The sequence below is a fragment of the Erinaceus europaeus genome, chromosome 14 (assembly GCF_950295315.1).
Source record: "Erinaceus europaeus chromosome 14, mEriEur2.1, whole genome shotgun sequence".
Classification (NCBI taxonomy): domain Eukaryota; kingdom Metazoa; phylum Chordata; class Mammalia; order Eulipotyphla; family Erinaceidae; genus Erinaceus; species Erinaceus europaeus.
In genome coordinates this window covers 18,104,910-18,125,088 of record NC_080175.1, presented here as the reverse complement: position 1 = coordinate 18,125,088, position 20,179 = coordinate 18,104,910, and the positions used below count along the sequence as shown (strand labels likewise).

The window sequence follows — 20,179 nt, the reverse complement described above, 5'->3', positions numbered from 1 at the left end:
TTGGGTTTGCTTAGTTTAGACATAGCAAAGCGGGTGTTCAAATAGATGTTTGAGCTTGGCAGGTTCAGTTTGCAAAATGGCTTCCCCCTTCTTAGCAAGTGAAAGCTAATTAGAGATTTCTCAACACTTCTGATTGAGCTCTGAGTCCTTCAATCGAGAGGGGTCAGAACCTAGTACAGGCCCAACAGACAGTGGTTAGGAATAAACAGTAGTTAAGAGCCAGTTGTCATCTAGAGCAGCGTCACTATTCCCACGAAGTACAGTGTGAGCCCGCCTGAGAACTGTCTCTGCTCTCTCATCCTTTGTACTTTTTGTAGAGATAATGAGGAAATAGGCTGGGGGGAAAATGTAGTTTTATGATTTGTCTCAAACTTCCTTGATCTTTTGAAAATTTAGAACGTGTTTTGAACTTCCTATAAATTACTAATCTGAAATGACTTTATGTAATGGGTAGTTGTCAGGTGGACATGCTAAGCTCTCTCTTTTTTAAAATCTTTATTGCTTCCAGGGTTATTGCTGGACTTCCTGTGTGCACCACACATTCTCTGCTCCTAGCTACCATTTTTTCCTTTTTTTTTTCTTTCTTTCTTTCTTTTTCTCTTTTTTTCTTTGACAAGATAGAAATTGAGAGGGAGTGGAGAGATAAAAAAGGAAAGAGACAGAGAGACACCTGCACTATGGCTTCATCACTTGTGAAATTTCTCCCCCCCCCCCCCCCGAAATGGGAACCTGGGGCTTGAACCCAGGTCTTTGAGCATGGTTGATAAGAGCACTCAGCTGAGTGCACCACTGCCCGGCTTCATTAATATCTCCTAACGGTTTTATATAACACTACTCCCAATATCATGTTTTCTGATTAAAACACTTTGGTGGAAATGAATAGGAGTTCATTTGAAGTGGCTCAGATCCTGGCACTGACAAAGGGCTCCTAAAGATAATTACAGATCAACTGACAAGCACTTATTAGGCATTGACTATGTGCTAGTACTGGGGATGGGATAAAAGAAGGAGAAGTCCTGGAGCTTACTCTTGAGGATTTATAGTCTTAGCTAAGTAGAAGACAAGAGATATTATTATAAGCCCCTATAAGCAGCGTGTAATTAAGTGCTAAGTTGTATGCGTCCCCATGGGAGTTGAGGTAAATTCATAGCAGGGGGTTATCAAGGACTGAAGCTAATGTGAACAACTTAGTTCTGAGTGATTATCCCTGTGACTTGTTTGGTTTTCTCTGGGAATTTTCCTATTTTTTTTTATCACACTTTTAGTGTGTTTTAAAGAGATTTTAGGAGAAATGCTGCATCTGAAACTTTTCCATTCTATTTTTTTTAATAGTTAAAGTATCATTTGTTGGGTGGGGGTAGATAACATAATGGTTATGCAAAGAGACTCTCATGCTTGAGGCTCTAAAGTCCCAGGTTCAGTTCCCCACACCACCTTAAGCCAGAGCTGAGTAGTGCTCTGATTAAAAAGAGAGAGAGAATAATAAAGGCTTTAAAAAGTGTCATTTGTCACTTATTCTAGAGTAGAAATGAACTTTCAGCTGTTAAGTGTGGGTAAACTAGATATGACCTCATGACTACTTTTTTTACTATTGATTTAATTGTGATCGACAAGTCCATTGGGTAAGAGTAGTATCCACACAAATCCCCCATCCCCTCCATTGGAAGCTTACCTATTCTTTATCCTTCTGCAAGCATGGACCCAGGATCATTATGGGGTGCAGAAGGCGGAAGGTCTGGCTTCTGTAATTGCTTCTCTGCTAGACATGGGCATTGACAGGTCAATCCATACTCCAGCCTGTCTCTGTCTTTCCTTAGTGGGGCAGGGGTTTGGAGAGGTGGGGTTCCAGGACACAATGGTGAGGTCATCTGCCCAGGAAATTCAGGTTGTCTGCCCAGGAAATTCAGGTTGGCGTCATGGTAGCAACTTGGTGGCTGAAAAGCATTAAAATATAAAGCAGAACAAATTGTTTAATAATCAGGAATCTACAGATAAGAATATAGCAGATGAGATTTGGGGGTCTTCATTTCGGAAAAAAGCTAGGAAGTCTATTTTAGGTATATTCCAAGGGGCCCGTGGCTTTTAGTAATTTTTGCCTGAGCCTGACAACTAACGTCCAGGTGGGCTAAAGGTATTGTCTGGAGAGATGGTGTCAGAGTTGGAAATAGGACTAAAAGCTGGATCAGGGAAGAGAGTGACTCCCAAATATGGGAAAAGTATATAAATGTTGTTAACTGTAAACCCCATTGATCTGATCTGGGGCCCATATTGAGCACAGGAGCATGCATAACCTTTGCATCCCTGTAGATCTGAGCTCGCATTCCGTGGTCACAGCTAGGAACATTCTAGGCTACACTCATTTCAGGACCCGTCTTCCACGAGTGGCAGAGTATGTTGGCCCAGCCTCCCTTCGGAGAGTAGGGCATTCAGGACTACTATTAGAGAACATGACAAATCAGTCTTATTGTTTTAATCTGTAGTTGATTTCCTACTGTGTCTCTAATAACAACTGAAATTTAGTACCATTTCAATGGCTGTGTTTTCCCTTCAAAGGGAAGAGATTTCTCCCTCTTCTTAATGGCAGTATTGGTAAATGCCGGTGTCTTGTGAAAACAACCCAAAGCTTCAACTGGAATACACAGATCTCCTGTTGTGTCGGGTAAATAAGGAAATCTAAAAACCAATTTCCTTAGCTCTCCACAATTTCTTAGATGTCATTTTGCTGTGGAGTACCATCGAAGATGCTCATTTTATCTAGTAAGTCCTGTATGGTGTGGAGCCTCCTAACTTTTGTGATCATGTATTTCCACGTGTAACTTTTGTTTCATCTGAGTGCTTCTCAATTTATCTTTTAATAGAGAACTCAAACAAGGTGTTTCTGTGGGAAATTGTGCTTTCTTAAAAAAAAATTTTTTTTTGCTCCTGTATATATCAACTCTAGATTCCAAAATTGAAAGAAAGAAAGAAAGAAAGAAAGAAAGAAAGAAAGAAAGAAAGAAAGAAAAAGTAAGTTAGCTTTAGCACACAAGCTGTCTTTGTATTTTTATTTTTGCCACTAGGGCTTTGACCTCCGCTTGGTGCCTGGGTGGGCCCCCCCATAGAGTGGAAGAAGAGCATGAGAAAGAGACCAGAGTGAAAGAGAGACACTGCAGCACCACTCCACTGCTGGTGGACACTGCTGCACCACCCCTGCAGACACTCCCTTTTTGTGGCCAGGATTTTAAACCCAAACCTAGGTTTTCACACATGGTAATATGTGAGCCAATCCTCACCCCACAATCCCTGTTTTTTAAACTTGCCTTAAAAACAGAGATTGGTATGAAATTTTATACCATCATCAAAAACAAAAGTGTTTTTCAAAGAATGCTTTATTTTCTGCTACATTTCTCCTGAAGTGATTAGAGCAAAACCAACCCTTTAAAATAAACTAAAATTCACTGAGAAAAATGTGGACTTTCTAATCCAGAAATTCAGTAACTACATTAGAATAAGGGGGAAATCTAGAAATTAAGGTGTGTGTGTGTGTGTGTGTATGTATGTTTTAATTAAGATAGTAACTAGGATTAGGGAATATACTCTCTTGAAGGACTTATTCAGATTTAAAAAGAAATCACCCTAATAAAATATGAAACTATAAATCAAACAAGTTTTGATCAGCTCTTAAATGAAGCACTGCTATTTGACTTTAATGAGATGCTAGCGAACTGTCTGTAATAAGTAAGTTCTGTCATGGAGGACAACCATCATAGTCTCTTTAAACCTTTCATTGGTGTCACTGATAAAACACGGTCTTTGGTATTTGGGTCATCAGAGTGGCCAATTAAGGCATTTTTCTCTAGGGTTAAACCATCTGTATGGATTTTCTATCTTGATTCACTTTATTTCAGCCTGATTCAGAATTATTCCTTTACAGAACAGCTTGTATTTGGCATAGCTGTTAAAAAAAAAAAATTCCAGTCTCTTCTAAATAAGGCCCTTTTTCAATTGGAAATTCCATCTTTGCAGTTAAAACATTTGTAAACATAACACAATTTAGATAGAACTGAACGACTTTGCAGGACTGCTATTTTTGTAATGGAGGAGACTTTTCCTAAAGAGCAATTGGATGATATTGGGCTCTTGGAACTCACATGAAAATATTTAGATTTACTGCTGCAGATACTGGATCAAATGAGGAAGTAACATGAGTTTTCTGATTTAAAATCTACAGGAAATACTGGTGTGTTTAGAAGAGAATACTGAATAAATTTGGGGTCTGATTTTTCATCATTTCAAAGGATCTTTCATAATCTTTTGTTCCCTCAAATTTCAATGTTGATGATTCTGAGTGATGTTTTAGGACCATAATCCTAAATATATATATATCTAAATATCTATATATCATAATATCTAAAGGGAAATACAACCAAGTTGGATAGACTTAACCTATACACTTTATCACCTCTTTTGGCTTTTTGTGTTACTGAAATATAGTTAGTAAGAGAGTCATACTGACCCTGATAACAGCCAGAATTTTGATTGGTGGTGGTAACAAAATTGAATATGTTCCTTTAACCTGACTTTTCCTTCTTCTCAAAGCTATAAAAGATTTTCCAGAGCTGTTCTTCTGGAATCAAAGTGTGTGCAGTTCTTAGACAAAAAAAAAACTATGATGGTATTGAGTCAGGCCTAGAATCATATAGCATGCATAAACATCAGATCTCTAATTCTTATAAATTGCCCTGGCACTACATAAAGGACAGTTAAAGTAAGAATCAGACAAGTATAAATACAAAAAGTGCAGTGTTGAAACCCAGTCAGACTTTGAATCTTTTTTTTTTTTTTTTAATGCAACTTTGCCGTTTGGAGACTACTGATGTACTGCTTGTTGTTAATCCATTGAATACCTTTTCCTTTTCAAAAGAGGATTTATTAAAGTAAATTGGTTGTTAAGGTATATTCACTTACTACCTACTTAAAAGAATGTTCATTTGTTAGTGCCTTAGCACTGAAAAAGGAAAAGAAAAAATAAAAGCCTGATCAGAAAGAGCATGCCCAGAATTGGTGCCAGGTGTTAAGTGAGGCAGCCTTCAAATGTAGCTTTCAACAGCTACTTTTCAGGTGGACCTTTTATGATCAGAAAATAAAGTGAGATTGGTGTATTGCACCAAAGTCAAAGACTCTGGTGGCAGGAGGTGTGGGGGTCAGGTCCTGGAACATGATGGCAGAAGAGGACCTAGAGGGGGTTGAATTGTTATGTGGAAAACTGAGAAATGTTAATGCATGTACAAACTACTGTATTTTAATTTTGACTATAAACCATTAATCCCCTTAATAGAAAAATTAAAAAGAAAATAATGTGATATGGCATAATGAAAGAGAGATTTTAGAAGATGTAAGTAGCTTAAAAATAAAAAAAAAAAACCTGAATTATTAGTTCTCTGTTCTTGCAGGGATAAGTAATGTTTAAAATTCTGTGAATCCTATTCTTCCAAAGGATCCAAATATCGTACAAATACCTTGGAATTAAAAAAAAAAAATTGCACACTGGCCAACAATTGATCTTACCCTGCCAAAAACTTGCATTTTGATTTTGGCGAAACTATTAAAATGGGCCTTTTAAAATAAACCTTAACTGCTCTAGCTGAATTGGCAGATATCCAAGAATGCTAAACCCTTTGCCTTCTGCCAGTAGTAAGCATGGTCACCATTCTTGAATCATTTACCTTCTAATGTCAGGCTACTCATAGTAAGTACAAATCATGTATATTCATCTTCCAGGAATGCATTAGTTCTTAGACGAGAGTGTTTCTGCTCTATTTAGCAAAAGGTGCATTTTCTTCCTAAGCAAATACGACTCCTTCAAATGAACTGTTACACTAATAGCTTCTTATTAGTGGAACCGTTCTTAAACAGAGAGATTTTCATCTTATGTTTCTAAAGGAATTTGTACACTACAGAGCCTTCTTCTAGAATGCTATTTGTGCTACGTAGGATCACCATTTTATTAAAGATAAGTAACTGTGTTTCTTCATTTCCCTCTTACAATTTGATATAAGGAAGCATTTGCTAAGGAGTGTGGGTAGAAGTGAGACTGAGAACTAGGTGTGCACTTTTATGGAAGAGAAAACTAGTACATATTGCATGTAGTTTGTATATAAAACAAGTGCACTGTCTTCCAGAATATTATCACTGTGTCTCAGACCTGACTTGCCAGCACGTAGGAAGTTTGTTTTGGTTTCAAAATGTACTTTACCCCATGGTGGCTGGCAGGGTACAATACTATTGACATCACTGTGTTTCAAATAGAAAATTAACAAGTAGCTACTGTTGTGGTTGTAGATTGCCTTCCCAGTCCCTGTGAGAGAATGCTTTTTCTTTTGGACAGCAACACTTCTCAGCCCCTTGGTACCATTAAATCAGCCAATGGGGGCTGCCAGAATAGGCATGAACACCAACAAAAGGCTGATGAGTAGAAAAACTGTTAATGATGCAAAATCTTTAATCAGTCTCCAAATTGATGTGAACGATAAATAGCTTTTTTTTTTTTAAATTAAAAAAAAAAAAAAACAACCTCTCTCCCACCCACTGCTAAGTTTTGACAGTAGGCCAGGTTCAGAACCCTGGTCTCTCCAGAGAGGAGTATCCTTTCCTTCCACCCAAACCTCTGGAGAGTTGCCAAAGGAAAATAAGCTATTTTGTATGTAGAACAAATTGCCACTGTTTCCTCCAGTGATGCAGCCCTATTTCCCAGACTTTGAAACTTGGAATACAGAAAGTTCTTGTGTGACCAGAGAAGAAATATGGTGACTGAATGATCAAGGTTTTTTTTTTTTTTTTCAAATCCTAGTAAACAGATAAGAAGACATGGGATAAAATGCATGCATGGGAGCTAAATTTAGTGCAGAATAGATGTCAAGTGAGCAGTTTCTGTTAAATCACTTTGGAGACTGGGTTCCTTCTGGGAGTTTCAGTGAAGAACATATGCTTCTAAAGCCAGCTTTTAATTTTTTTTTTTTTCAAACAAGACTGTCAGAGGTTAATGTTAGAGGTGAATGCAGGACAGTAAAGCACAATTTGTTCATGTACCCTACAATAGAATTTTCAACTGGAAGTCCTGACATCTTGTAGAACTGTGAAGATGCTAGTTTCCTGTTACAGCATGAGATAAAAACTAATTTTTTTTTTTAAGATTTTAAAAATAGGGCCAGGGTAGATAGCATAGTGGTTATACAAAGATACTCTCCTGCTTGAGGCTCTAAAGTTCCAGGTTCAGTTCCCCCACACCACCATAAACCAGAGCTGAGCAGTGCTCTGGTAAAAATAATGATAAATTAATAAATAAACAATAGTTTTAAAAATATTTTTTCAATTTAGTCTTGCCCCTCTCATTTGATTTTTTTCCAACTTTTTCTTTTCTAGTTTCTCCTCAGCAGTTATCTTCTTGTCAAATGCTTGTCATTGTCACTGTTTCTTGAACAATAATAGATAGAACAGGAGCCAAACAAATCTTCTTTCTTTCTTTTCTTTTTTTTTTCTTGCTGGGCTGCCTACTAAGGTCAGAAAGTTTAATTTGGCGACAAAAGGATTAAAAATTATCTGTGAATTTCTTGACATTGTTGTCCTAGTCCTCCCATTCCCATTACTGTAAATACTTTGATAAGCTATTTCATTGCAACGGCTACAATTCTTAGCCTTCTGCTTCACTGTGAAAGAGATGTTGACTCTAAATCAAGTTGGAGATTGTCAATTATTCTACATGTAGTCATCTTTGGTGGTGACCTCAGCTGCACATAAAAAACCCAGTGTGGAGTCCTGGCATTCATAAGACGACGTCTTGTGAATGTTGACCTGCCATCTGATCGTACTGTTTGACACCTCAATATTAACATCTACACTTTAGTGAATTAGAGAGACCCAGACAAATTCACTAGGAACTGTCACATTACTCCTCCCCCACATTAGAAGAATGAAAATGATTTTAAAATGTGGGCACATCTTTAACTAAAAGAAAATTAATGAAAATTAATATACACAGTATGATTAGTGTGAAAACCAAGGATTACCAGAGAAATGAGGCAAAGAACGCCTTGTGGAAGAAACAGTTGGTTTGCACAAATGAGTCAGCTATCTGGCCACAGCAGGGTGGGATGGGGGTGGCGTTCCAGCTAGAGAGATCAATAAATACAAAAGTGTGTTTGGTTGGTGGAAGAGATTTGCAAGAATGTGAATATGGGCAGTGGGCATGGAAAAGTGAAAGAGAAAAAAAATCAAATTATAGTGTCATCAGACAGCTAAAAATTACTCCTGGTATCTTAAAAGAAAAAAAAAAAGCAAATCTTTATTGCATCTAGCTCAGTGGCATAATAGGATAGAACCCATTATGTACTAGTGGCTGCTGTAATTGGTGCTGTAGCATATCATCTTTTTCATATTTTTGGCATCTGAAGACAAAACACAACTTCAACCCTCACGGTGTCTAATATGTAGTTTGTGAAAGAATATATCACTATTGTGTCATCACTAACTTATCAGACATAAACATCTCTCTCCCTTTTCTCCCCTTCTGTCTCCTCACTCAATTCACTCTTCCTCCCACATTGAATGTTTGGAAAATACAGTTCTAATTATGATTCAGAAATGTTCTGAAGTTTGGGCTGGAGAGACAGCATAATGCTTCTACAAAAGACTTTCATGAAAGCCTGAGGCTCCAAAGTCCCTGGTTCAGTCCTCAGCACCATCATAAACCAGAGCTGACGGTGCTCCACTCTCTGTGTGTCTTTATCTCTGTCATTAAAAATAAATAAATGAAATATTGTTTTAAATGTTCCAAGATCAGATAGTGGTCTGTAAGAATTTACTTTAGCTGTTTGAACAGATTTCAGGAGGTCCCAAGAAATAGCATGGAATAGTGTGGTATTTATTTAAAGTCTTCTTTTTATCTTGAAAGTACACTTTGCATTATCTGTGCTTGCTTTTATACAAACTAGCAGCTTCCTTTCAAATCTTTCAGGAAAATTATGACTTCTAGAAGGCATACAATATTTAACCTCTGGCTTTAAATACTTCTGGTTCCCCATCTGAAGAGCTGCTTAGGTTTTATTAGGAGAAAATGATTTTAAGAAGGCTTCCAAGTGTGTGTTTATCTCAAGTTTACTGATTTTATTTATTTTTTTTAAGATGTATGTATTTTGAAAAAGGATAAACAACCAGAGCACTGCTCATATCTGGCATTATGTGGCCCCAGGTATTGAACCTGGGGCCTCTGGGGCCTCGGGCATGTCAGTTGGTGTTCCGACAGGCTGGGCTATCTCTTTGGCCCTGGCTTTCTTTTTCTTTTCTCTTCTTTTCTTTTTTCTTTTCTTTTCTCTTCTTCCCCTCCTTCTTATCTTTCTTTCCTTTCTTTGTTTTATTCCTTTTTCTTCCTTTTTTTTTTTTTGCCTTCACTAGAGAGTTGAACCTATGCAATTCTACTACTCCCAATGGAACCCCCCAGATAGAGGGTGAGAGAGAGGAGATATGTCACAGCTCCTCTCCACTGCTTGTGAAGTCCTCCTTGTTTGTTTTTTTGCCTCCAGGGTTATTGCTGTGGCTTGGTGCCTATACCACAAATCCACTGCTTCTGGAGGCTGTTTTTTTCCCTTTTGTTGCCCTTGTTGTTTTATCGTTGTTGTGGTTATTATTGTTGTTGTTATTGATGTCATGTTGTTGGATAGGATAGAGAGAAATGGAGAGAGGAGGGGAGGACACAGAGGGGGAGAAAAAGAGACTCCTGAAGACCTGCTTCACCACTTGTGAAGTGACCCCCCTGCAGGTGGGGAGCTAGGGGCTCGAACCAGGATCCTTAAGCTAGTCTCTGTGCTTCGCGCCATGTGTGCTTAACCCGCTGCACTACCGCCCAACTCCCTGAAGTTTCCCCTTTTGCTTGGTGTTCCCATGTGTCTCCAGGTCCTTGTGCTTGATACAGGTGTGCACTTTACTGGGTGAGCTATCTCCTGGCCCCTTGTCTCTTAGTTTTAATTTGTTGTCATTGGGCCCCATGACACCACAGTTAGCTCTGCTGCTAGCCAGGTGACTATCTGGGAGTTAATATATTGTCTATTTTTTATGAAGTAGATAATATAAAAGTTGTAAGTGAAACATATAAAACTGTATACCATATTGTGAGTAGAGCTTGTCTAAGCTTTCCTATTTCACAAATAGAATAAGCTAACCAGCAGAATATGACCATATTTGTTTTTTGTAAATAAAATTCATGAGCAGCATGATGTTTTTGATAGCTCTGGGTTCATTTTAAATGTGATTTCCCATTAGAAAAGGAGGCAGGCTTTTTTTTTTTTTTTGTATTTGAAGATTTTTCAGAAGATTCTTAACAAATCCAATTTTAGAGAAACACTGAAATATAAAAATGCATAGGGTGTCCAGTTCACTACTATCCTGTGCAAAAGTGTTCTGTGTAGGGAGTTGGGAAACCTGGCCCCGAGCCACGGCTGCTTTGAGGAATGTGGCTCAAGGAGGGTTCACAGCCCATTGCATAATATTCAACAGAGAGGAAAATACAAGTACTGTCCATATCACTTGACTTGTTTTTGATTTTGATTTATTTACTTGGCAAAGTCTTGGTATCCTGTAGTGAAGGAATGAAAGGCAAAGAAGCTGTAATAAAGGCCCAAGCCTTCAAGGCATCAACCAGTGCAGGGTTTGTGCTGGGCAGGGGTTAAATTGTTTTGTCCTGTTGTTGAGTAGAATTCCAAGAGACAACTTGGAAAACGTCATCCTGTGATACTTGGCAGTTTTGTTTTGTTTTCCTTCTAAAAGGAAGTTCTTTCCTTTCTTCTCCCATAACACCTTGTGCTTCCTATGCTCCACATGTCATAATTAACTAGAAGAAGGGCCATTTTGTAATAAAGACATTTCCTCTCACATCTGGTGATATTTCAGCTTGGCAATAGAGTTTACAAAGTTTGAAGTCAAAAGCAATATTAGTTTCCTCAGGGGAAAATGATCCCCACTTACCAAAATAAAAGCCAAACAGACAGCAATTGTTCCTTTTTCTCACATGGGGCTTGCCCTTTTTGAAGTTGTGGGTAATTTTGATAGGACAGTCTTAGACAGGGTCAGTTTCTGGGAATTGCCTCTTTCCCGGAATAAAACTCACTTTCAGACATTGTTTTAAAACAGACCTCAGTATCTTTGAAAAGAAAAGTGTTTTGGTGTCTCTCCATTCTTTTGCTCATCCTCTCATCTAGGAGACTTCAGTTTTCTGGTAGGGCACTTCCTGCTGCAGTGTCTAATCCTAGCTTTTGCTTTACTGCCCTCACATAAAGTAGGATTTTTGTTTTATAGTTTTTCTCAGCTATCCGTGTGTTGTAAAAACTTAAGTAAATGCTAACCAGGGACCGACAATTTTTCTCATGTTATATCAAGTCAAATTCTTTAATTTTTACAATGCCACCCCCCCATCTTCCCCCTGGCTGATTCTTTTTTTTAATTTTTTTTATTTATTTAAAAAAGGAGACATTAACAAAACCATAGGATAAGAGAGGTACGACTCCACACAATTCCCACCACCAGATCTCTGTATCCCTTCCTTTCCCCTGATAGCTTTCCTATTCTGGGAGCATGGACCCAAGGTCATGTGGGATGCAGAAGGTGGAAGGTCTGGCTTCTAGAATTGCTTCCCCCTTGAACATGGGCATTGGCAGGTCGATCCATACTCCCAGCCTGCCTCTCTCTCTTTCCCTAGTAGGGTGGGGCTCTGGGGAAGCAGAGCTCTAGGACACATTGGTGGGGTGGTCTGTCCAGGGAAGTCTGGTCGGCATCATGCTAGCATCTGGAACCTGGTGGCTGAAAAGAGAGTTAACATACAAAGCCAAACAAATTGTTGCACAATCATGGACCTAAAGGCTGGACTAGTGCAGATGAAGTGTTGGGGGGGGGGGTGCTCCATTTAGTAGACGGCTAGTAGGCCTAGTTTAGCTATATTCCAAAGGGCCTGTGGCTATACTAGCTTTTGTTGTTGTTGTTTCCCTGAACCTGAAATCTGATATGTAGGTGGATCCAAGTTATTGTCTGGGGAGGTGATGTCATGACTGGAAAAGGGACAGAAAGCTGCATCAGGGAAGAGAGTAGCTCCCAAATATGGGAAAGAGGTATAAATATTGTTGACTGTAAACCCCATCAATTTGATTTGGTCTGGGGCCTATATTCAGCTTAGGAGCCTATGTGACCTCTGCCTCCCCGTAGATCTGAGCTCACATTCTGTGGTCATGAGTAGGAACATTCCAAGCTGCCCCAGTATCAACCCATCTTCCTCAGGTGTAGCATAGAGTATATTGTCCAACCTCTCTTCGGAGGATGTAACATTCTCTACCGTTGTTGATCCAAGCTGAGGGCAAGGTCCTATGTGGGACCCACAAAGGGGTCTATTTTGTTGTTTCTGATAGAGATGACCGCTAACAATGGAGAGAGGGATTTATTTGAGGTCTAGGCCCATCATGTCTGGGAATCAGGACTCCCCGAATAGGGCCCCAGCTGATGGGGTGGCCTGATAGTGACTAAAGAGTCATCGTTAAAGTATCCCTGGCTGGTTCTTAGCCTCATCTTCTTAGAACATTCTGAGCAACAGCCTTAACTTTCCCTGACCTTCATTCCCTATTTTGGCTAAAGGTGCAGGACCAGGCCTTTTCATGATCCCTTGTTCTTTATGTCAGTTCTTCCACTTGTTGGAGGTTAGAAAAACATCATCTTAAGATATTTATTCTCACTGTATAAGGATTTTCAAATCAAATAATTTCCCCCCATTCTATCTTGTCCTGTTTTTCTTATCCCACTGTCTTTAGCTACCATGATTTGGCAACCCTGTGCAGGAGGCTTCTGGGCCACCAGTCACATGAGCATGAAGGCAAGAAAAGAAAGGACCAGATGGCATGAGAAGATACGCCTTTCTAGGTCGTTGGTGGTTAAGCTTGCAATCTGGTTACCAGCAGGGAGACTGTGGAGGAGGAGTACAGCACCATTGTCAGGAAGAAGGGTTTTGTCATAGAGTTGCAATACATGTGCTGGGGAGAAAGAGAGGGAGAGGGAGAGGGAGATGTAAACATTGAGGGGATGGATTGAACTTCCCAAAGTCTGATCACGAGGTGTATCATTGCTCTTGGATGGATTTACCTGAGTGGCACCTAAGAAGAATATGTGAGCAATATGCAATATTTGGATGGCAGCTTTGAAAAGCTTGTCTCCTTTTTTATCAAGCTGTTGTCCTTCAACTGCCATTAACCCTTTATTGTTGTACTCTCCAAATGCCAGATTCATGCTCAGACTAAAAAACTAGAGGAAATGACACTTATCCTCCACAGATCCCAACTTTCCCTGTAAGAAAGCAGGTGATATCCTTCACCCTTCACCTGTTTTCTGTTGTGGAGGGTTGTACTTAAAAACATAGAAAATGGGGGATGGGGTGGGTGGTGGCACAATCAGTCAAGCATACATAGTACTAAGTGCAAGGATCCAGGTTCGAGCCCTTAGCTCTCCACCTGCAGGGGGAATGCTTCACATGTAGCAAAGCAGGTCTGAAAGTGTCTGTCTCTCTCCATTCTGTCTCTCACTCCCCTCTCAGTTTCTCTCTGTCCTATTCAATAAAATGGAAAAAAATGGCCACCAGGAGCGTGAACCGAGCACAATAAATAAATAAATAAATAAATATAAAGTGAGGCATGATAACTTTTTTTTTTTGTAAGTTGTATTTTAGAGCACATTTGTAAGACTGTAACTGAAAAAGATGTTCAATACTGGTGAATAATAAATGGTGTGGAGGCCAACTATCTTTCCCCATTTAGATATCACTTACACCTTGACTCCCTTAGCAGGGGCAACTCTTGATTTGACTGTGTTATTGCTGATCTGCTGACTAGGGCTGCTATTTCCTTAAGGAACTGTTTAAAAATAAAAAAAAAAAAAAGAGATTTAAGAGGTGGGGTACTGGCCATACTTGGGCAGAGCACATGTCACCATGCGCAGGGGCCCGGGCTCAAACTCCAGTCTTCACCTGCACAGGGGAAGCTTCAAGAGTGGTGAAGTGGGTTTGCAGGTGTCTCTCTCTTTCTCCTTCTATCCCTCTCACTTTCTCTCTGTCTTTATAAAAAATAAAAACAAAAAGATCTATTTGTGAGAAACCAGTAGCCACTCTAGACATATTCAGGGGTCAGCCATGCCAAAAAAAAAAAAAATGTCCTCAAACAATGCAAAATAGACTTCATGCAAAGCATGAGCCACTTCCTAGGCATCAGGCACCTTATAGAATGATAATTCAATTGTTTTCTCTTGAATGAAATAAAGTATTTTTCATTTTAGATTTAAACTTGGCCCTCATTTCTGCTGGGCCTTTTATCTTTTAGTTACCTTGAAAATACTTGCTTTTTTCACCTCCAGATTTAATAATCCTCAAGTCCAAAGTCATGTTGCAACCTCTTTTGTAAGTCTCCCCCCACCTCCAATTACAGTCTCTCCTTTTATTCAGATTCTGTTGGCCTTAATATCTATATGACTTATTTCAGTATAAACCAAGTGAAACAAAAATGTTTGTTCTATAGTCTAGATTACTTTTATAGTTTACAATTTCTTTTAGTTATGCCACCCAGTCAAGTGGCTAGAACATTGCTGAGTATACAAAAGTAGTGCAATAAACATAGCTGAATAATTTTCAGAAGGAGAGATAAAACATAGGCATTTGAATATTTCTGTTTAGATTTTTAATGACTTCAGCATAAATCCCACAAGACAGGAAAAAAGTGACATACCTGTTTATTCCCTTACTGTGAGCCTAGATAGTAAGGAGTCTTTTTGAAGTTTCTTAATCTCCAATCTGATAATGAAAATCTGGCATCAATTAAAAAAACAAACTTGAAGGGAGTTGGGCGGTAGTGCAGCAGGTTAAGCACATGTGATGCAAAGCACAAGGACCGGCATAAGGATCTCGGTTCAAACCCCAGCTCCCCACCTGCAAGGGAGTCGCTTCACAAGTGGTGAAGCAGGTCTGCAGTTGTCTTTCTCTCCCCCTCTCTGTCTTCCCCTCCTCTCTCCATTTCTCTCAGTTCTATCCAACAATGATGACAACAATAATAACAAAAATAGTAATTACAACAGTAAAAACAAGGGCAACATAAGGGAATAAATAAATATTTTTTTTAATTTTTAAAAAGAAATAAACAACATGGCTGTTGCCAAATGAACAGGAAAAAAAAAAAAAAACTTGAGAAGTTTTTCTTATGGTACCATACTTGTTAACTATACTAGTTCATTGTTTTGTTACTTTTTTTAGATGACTGAATTCAGAAGCCGCTTGATAGCCTCAATTTATTAACAAAAGGCCCACCAGTCTCTTTCTTCACACTCTAGTCATGTCATGTGAGTGCAGTTGTTAGAGATATGCTATAATAACTTCTAATGCAAAGTTTAATGGTATTTTTCACTTATGGACTTTTGTCCTTTTTAGTTTACTTAGCAAAAGCATTCACTATGTGATTATGTGATATGCTGACCTGAGATGTTTTCTAGTTAAAAGTGAAAAAAAAATTGAGCTGGGGAGGTAGAATAATAGTTATGCAAAAAAAAAAAAGCCTTTCGTGTCTGAAGTACCAAAAGCCTCAGGTTCAGTCACCAGCACCAGTGTTAAGCCAGAGTTAAGCAGTGTTCTAGTTCTAAAAAAAAAAAAAAAAAAAAATCAAATAAAAAAATATATATATAAATTTTGCTAATAATTTTGTAATTTTTGGTAACTCAGCAGGGGAAGAAATTGATATTAAAATTAATAATCTTGGGCGAGGGTAGATAGCATAATGGTTATGCAAACAGACTCTCATGCTTGAGGCTCCAAAGTCCCAGGTTCAATCCCCCGCACCACCATAAGCCAGAGCTGAACAGTGCTCTGGTTAAAAAATATAAATAAAATAAATAAAGTAAAATTATTAATCTCACTTTGTAGGGATATTGGCATTTGGGGGCATGGTAGATTAGAGTAGCAATATATTGTGTTCAAGAGGGATGAAATTGTACCCCCAAACAATATGATCTTGTTAAATCAGTGTTAGTTCAGTAAAAAATAGATGCTTCTGGTGGAGTAAAAAATAAATGAACTCTCATTACAGGGAATCCACTGATATGTCCTTAGAGAACTTACCTCCGTTATTCACATCAGGTATGTTAGTTAGGTTTCAGCATGGTGCCAGTTATTAGAATTGAGTTATTAGACTCAATAAAGAAATTTGAAATAGAAATACTAATTGACCTTTAACTATAATTGGGCTAGTGGGCCCTGGAAGAATCTTGACAATTCATCAGCCAGACCTCTGACTTTACTACCTTTAATCATCCTACTTGTCAGTGACATAACTGAGAGTCCCACCGACTCCTACTCCTCTTTCAAACTGCTAGCATTTGAGAACTCCACCTAACATTATTCTTTATGTATGCAGACAAACCATTGTTCGGTGGGTGAACTAGTCAAATCATTTTAGTCATTTTGAAGGGAAATTGGAAGATATTTTTGTTCTTGATACAGGTGTGACAGTGACTAAATTTTCAATTATATAGCTCTTTAATTATGAACACATATGTGAATTTTCTTTTCATATAAATTCAGATAAGATTAAGTGCTGAATGATACTACACCTTAGAAAGTACAGAATCAGAGATGTGGACTAGTGTTATTCTTGGATGGAATTCTGTACTCAGAACCCACCATGATTCGCTCCTTTAGATATAGATGGGCATACCAATGTGACCCATAGCTCTCATTTTCAGGAAAAAATTTCCCTAATTTGCCCACTGGAAGGGTGGATTGGATTAGAGAATTGGAAAATGCAATGACAAAGTAATAAATTTTGTTACTGATTTATCTCCATGTGTAGAAAATTAAAAGTGGGTAGTAAAAAAGAGGGGGTTGGGGGTGGGTGAGGGCACACCCGGTAGTGTGCTCATTACAATAAGCAAGGATCTGGGTTCAAATCCCCTACAAGGGGAAGCTTCATAATTGGTGAAACTGTGCTACAAGTACCTCTTTCTCTTGCTTCTCTGTATCCCCCTTCCCTCTTAATTTATCTTGCCTCTCTACAAAAATAAATAAAATTAAAATATATTTAAAAGGGGGTAGGAAGGAAATAAAATTAGAAACTGATCAGTTGGTACATTTAGATATTAGGAAGCAGGGGACTTTGATGAATTGTTGCTTAAGTGGCTAGAACTGATCATAGGACATATATTTAGTCTAATTCTATCCTTTGGTCATAGAATTTTGGTGTTTCTGTTGTGTTAGATCCTATGAAGTTACCATCTTTATGTTAGAATGGGTTGGATATCAGGAATTTCGTGTGGTTCAACCTGGTACATAATACACAGCACTGTAGAACTTGTACTGTTGTAGAGAGAGTTGTGTGTGTCTGTCTCAGGTGGGAGGAAGGAAATGGAAATCTGTAAGCATTATACCTCCTTGGAATACCCCAGTTGAAGACCACTAACCCCTGTTAATGGTTTTTTAAGTATTCAAAATCAAATAAAGTTCTAATAAAAAATCAAATAAAAAATACAATGCTTTCCATTTGCATATGAATACAGTTGCAAAAGCTAATGGGGGCAAGTTCAAAATTAAGTTGTATCGATCAGGGCTAGATAGCATGATGATTATGCAAAGAGGCTGCTGTCACACTTGAAGCTCCAAAGCCCCCAGGTTCAAACACCCACAACACCGTAAGCCAGAGCTGAGCAGTTCTGTGTGTCTGTGTGTGTGTCTCTGTGTGTGTGTTTATCTGACAGAAATTACCATTTGGTATAATAGTCTGCTGTGATCGTATCTTCAGAGTGTAAGACATGGAAGAGACTGAAAAGCATGGAGAATGTCTGCTTTCAAAGATACTTTGAAGAACTAGAGGTAAAGGAATAGGACAAGGAGATAACTTAGCAGTAGAGCACAGGTCTTCCATGTCTATGGCTCGTACCACATAGGCCAGACCTATCTGACTGATGCTCTGATGTGTCTCTGTCTCTCTCTTTCTCTCTCTTATATAATAAATCTTCAGAGAAAATAAGCCTATGACTATATATGTTTAAAAAAGAATTAGATGGGGACCAGCAAGATAGCTTACTCGTGATGGGAGGGCATCTGTGTTCCCATTAGTACTGGCAGTATACCACATCGGAGCAGTACAGCCCAGGGAAAAGCTTCACTCTGTGATGCCCTTCCCCTCCCCCATCTAAAAAAGTGTCTGGATCCATGATGCCTCTTCAGGAACAACAAATATTAATTGGAAGAGGAGACTGACATGTAGACTGAATCATGTACAAATTACTGATTGTCTTAATGTAGGTCTTAGGATGTTTCTAGTGGAATGTTCAGGCTGTGCTAATTTGATGGTTTTTTCTTTGGTCTGTTTATCTTTCTTAGACGAGCTCATCTGCGCCTGTGTTTAGAACGCTTAAAAGTTCTGATTCCACTAGGACCAGACTGTACCAGGCACACAACACTTGGTTTGCTTAACAAAGCCAAAGCACATATCAAGGTGAGAAGCTTTACTTCCGTATTTGCATGATTCTCAATCTTGGCTAATTATAATCAGCTATATATCAGCTAGTTCACCATGCCCTCCTTATCAACAGACCTCAAGAGAAACCTTTCTAAATATACATATATATATCAGCTAATATAAAAGCAGCAAAATCTGATTAAACTGAATTGTTTTGACAGCGTGGCCATTTAAAGAGTTGGAATACTAGGAAAATAACAATCGCTCTGCTGACGCCCAGAAGGAAGGCACTTGTGCCCTCTAGTGGAGATGACTTCCTTTGGCATGATCCCCAGTATTTTTCCATCAAACTGCACAGCAGAGCAAGTTTCTTTTTCACAAAACCTTAAGACCTTGAGAATTCTGTTCTATTCTAATAATGCATGTATCACACACAGCACCTCACAAACAGTGAATAAACTTACTTTCTATGTTTAAGATATGCATTTATGTGTTTTATATACATAAGCACGTGTTTTTTTCACGTTTTCTCAACCAAGTAAGTCTTTTGAGATGGTAGGTTGAAATAAGTTTTATTGTTCGCACTCATCTGTATACAAACTTAAATATCATTTCAGAAACTTGAAGAAGCTGAAAGAAAGAGCCAACACCAGCTAGAGAACTTGGAACGAGAACAGAGATTTTTAAAGCGGAGGCTAGAACAGCTGCAGGGTCCCCAGGAGATGGAACGAATACGAATGGACAGCATCGGATCCACTGTTTCTTCAGATCGTTCTGATTCAGAGCGAGGTAGGCAGTCTGCTTCCTCCTTAATGAGCTACCTCACAGCTCTCTATCTGGACTTCGGGGCAGGTGATTTGAGAGACAAGCTGAGTGCTCTCTTATTTTTAGACAACACTGTAACATTCTAGATGGTATGCAGTCACAGTATGCTCCGACAATCCCAGTATGAGTTACAATTTTTTCTTCTTAAATACAAATGTACATTTTAAATTTCTACTCTGAAGTAATTTTATTAGACTTAAAGGAAAACTGTAAAGTTTTCCTTGCAGAAAAATTGCAATTTTTATATAGCAGTTCACTCAGCTTCCCCTAATGTTACTATCTCATGTACTCATAAAACAGTTATAAATCCCAGAAAATTAGTACACACATGGTAATATTAATCTGATCTTAAGTTTAAGCAGTTTCTCAATTAATGCTCTTTGATCTAGGATCCAAATGGAGTATTCTCAAACTGCATCAGCTAGTCTTTTGTGGCCACAAAGAATACTGGCTAGTTATTTTATATAATACCCCTTACTTTGGGTTTGTCTGGTTTTTGGGTTGTTTTTTTTTCCACATGATTGGACCCTTATCAACTCATTATATTAGGAAGATAAATGATGTTGAAATGTTTCATTATTGTACCCTATTCACTTCTCTTTTTAAATATGCCTCAGAACATTTGTTTTTAGCAAAATCAAATAACAGAAGTCAATCAAAGAACTGAGTTTTACTGACTGCTCATTAATAATTCCTTACATTGCAACGAAAGATCCTAGACACAAACTCTGGTGATTTTAAACTTTATGTTTGTGGAAACAGAGCTCACAAGACCTTAAGGATTCTATAACAAATAAAAAGAAACTTACTTTTTTCTTTTTTGACTTTTTATTATGGAAATTTAAAATAATACATTAAAA

At 38.4% G+C, this 20,179-nt stretch overlaps 1 protein-coding gene across 5 annotated transcripts in view; it reads left to right on the top strand.

Annotated features, from left to right (window-relative positions):
* The window catches only part of MXI1 (MAX interactor 1, dimerization protein), a 98,286-nt gene that overhangs the window by 70,432 nt on the left and 7,675 nt on the right, over window positions 1-20,179 (top strand). For 4 of the 5 annotated variants that reach the window (XM_060171350.1, XM_007530289.3, XM_007530303.3 and 1 more), the window contains 2 exons: window positions 18,416-18,530; window positions 19,112-19,283. In XM_060171350.1, coding sequence (XP_060027333.1) covers window positions 18,416-18,530; window positions 19,112-19,283 — 287 coding nt within the window. Of the gene's footprint in view, window positions 1-18,415; window positions 18,531-18,715; window positions 18,970-19,111; window positions 19,284-20,179 lie in introns of those variants that run through there. The other variant, XM_060171351.1, reaches the window with a different exon arrangement.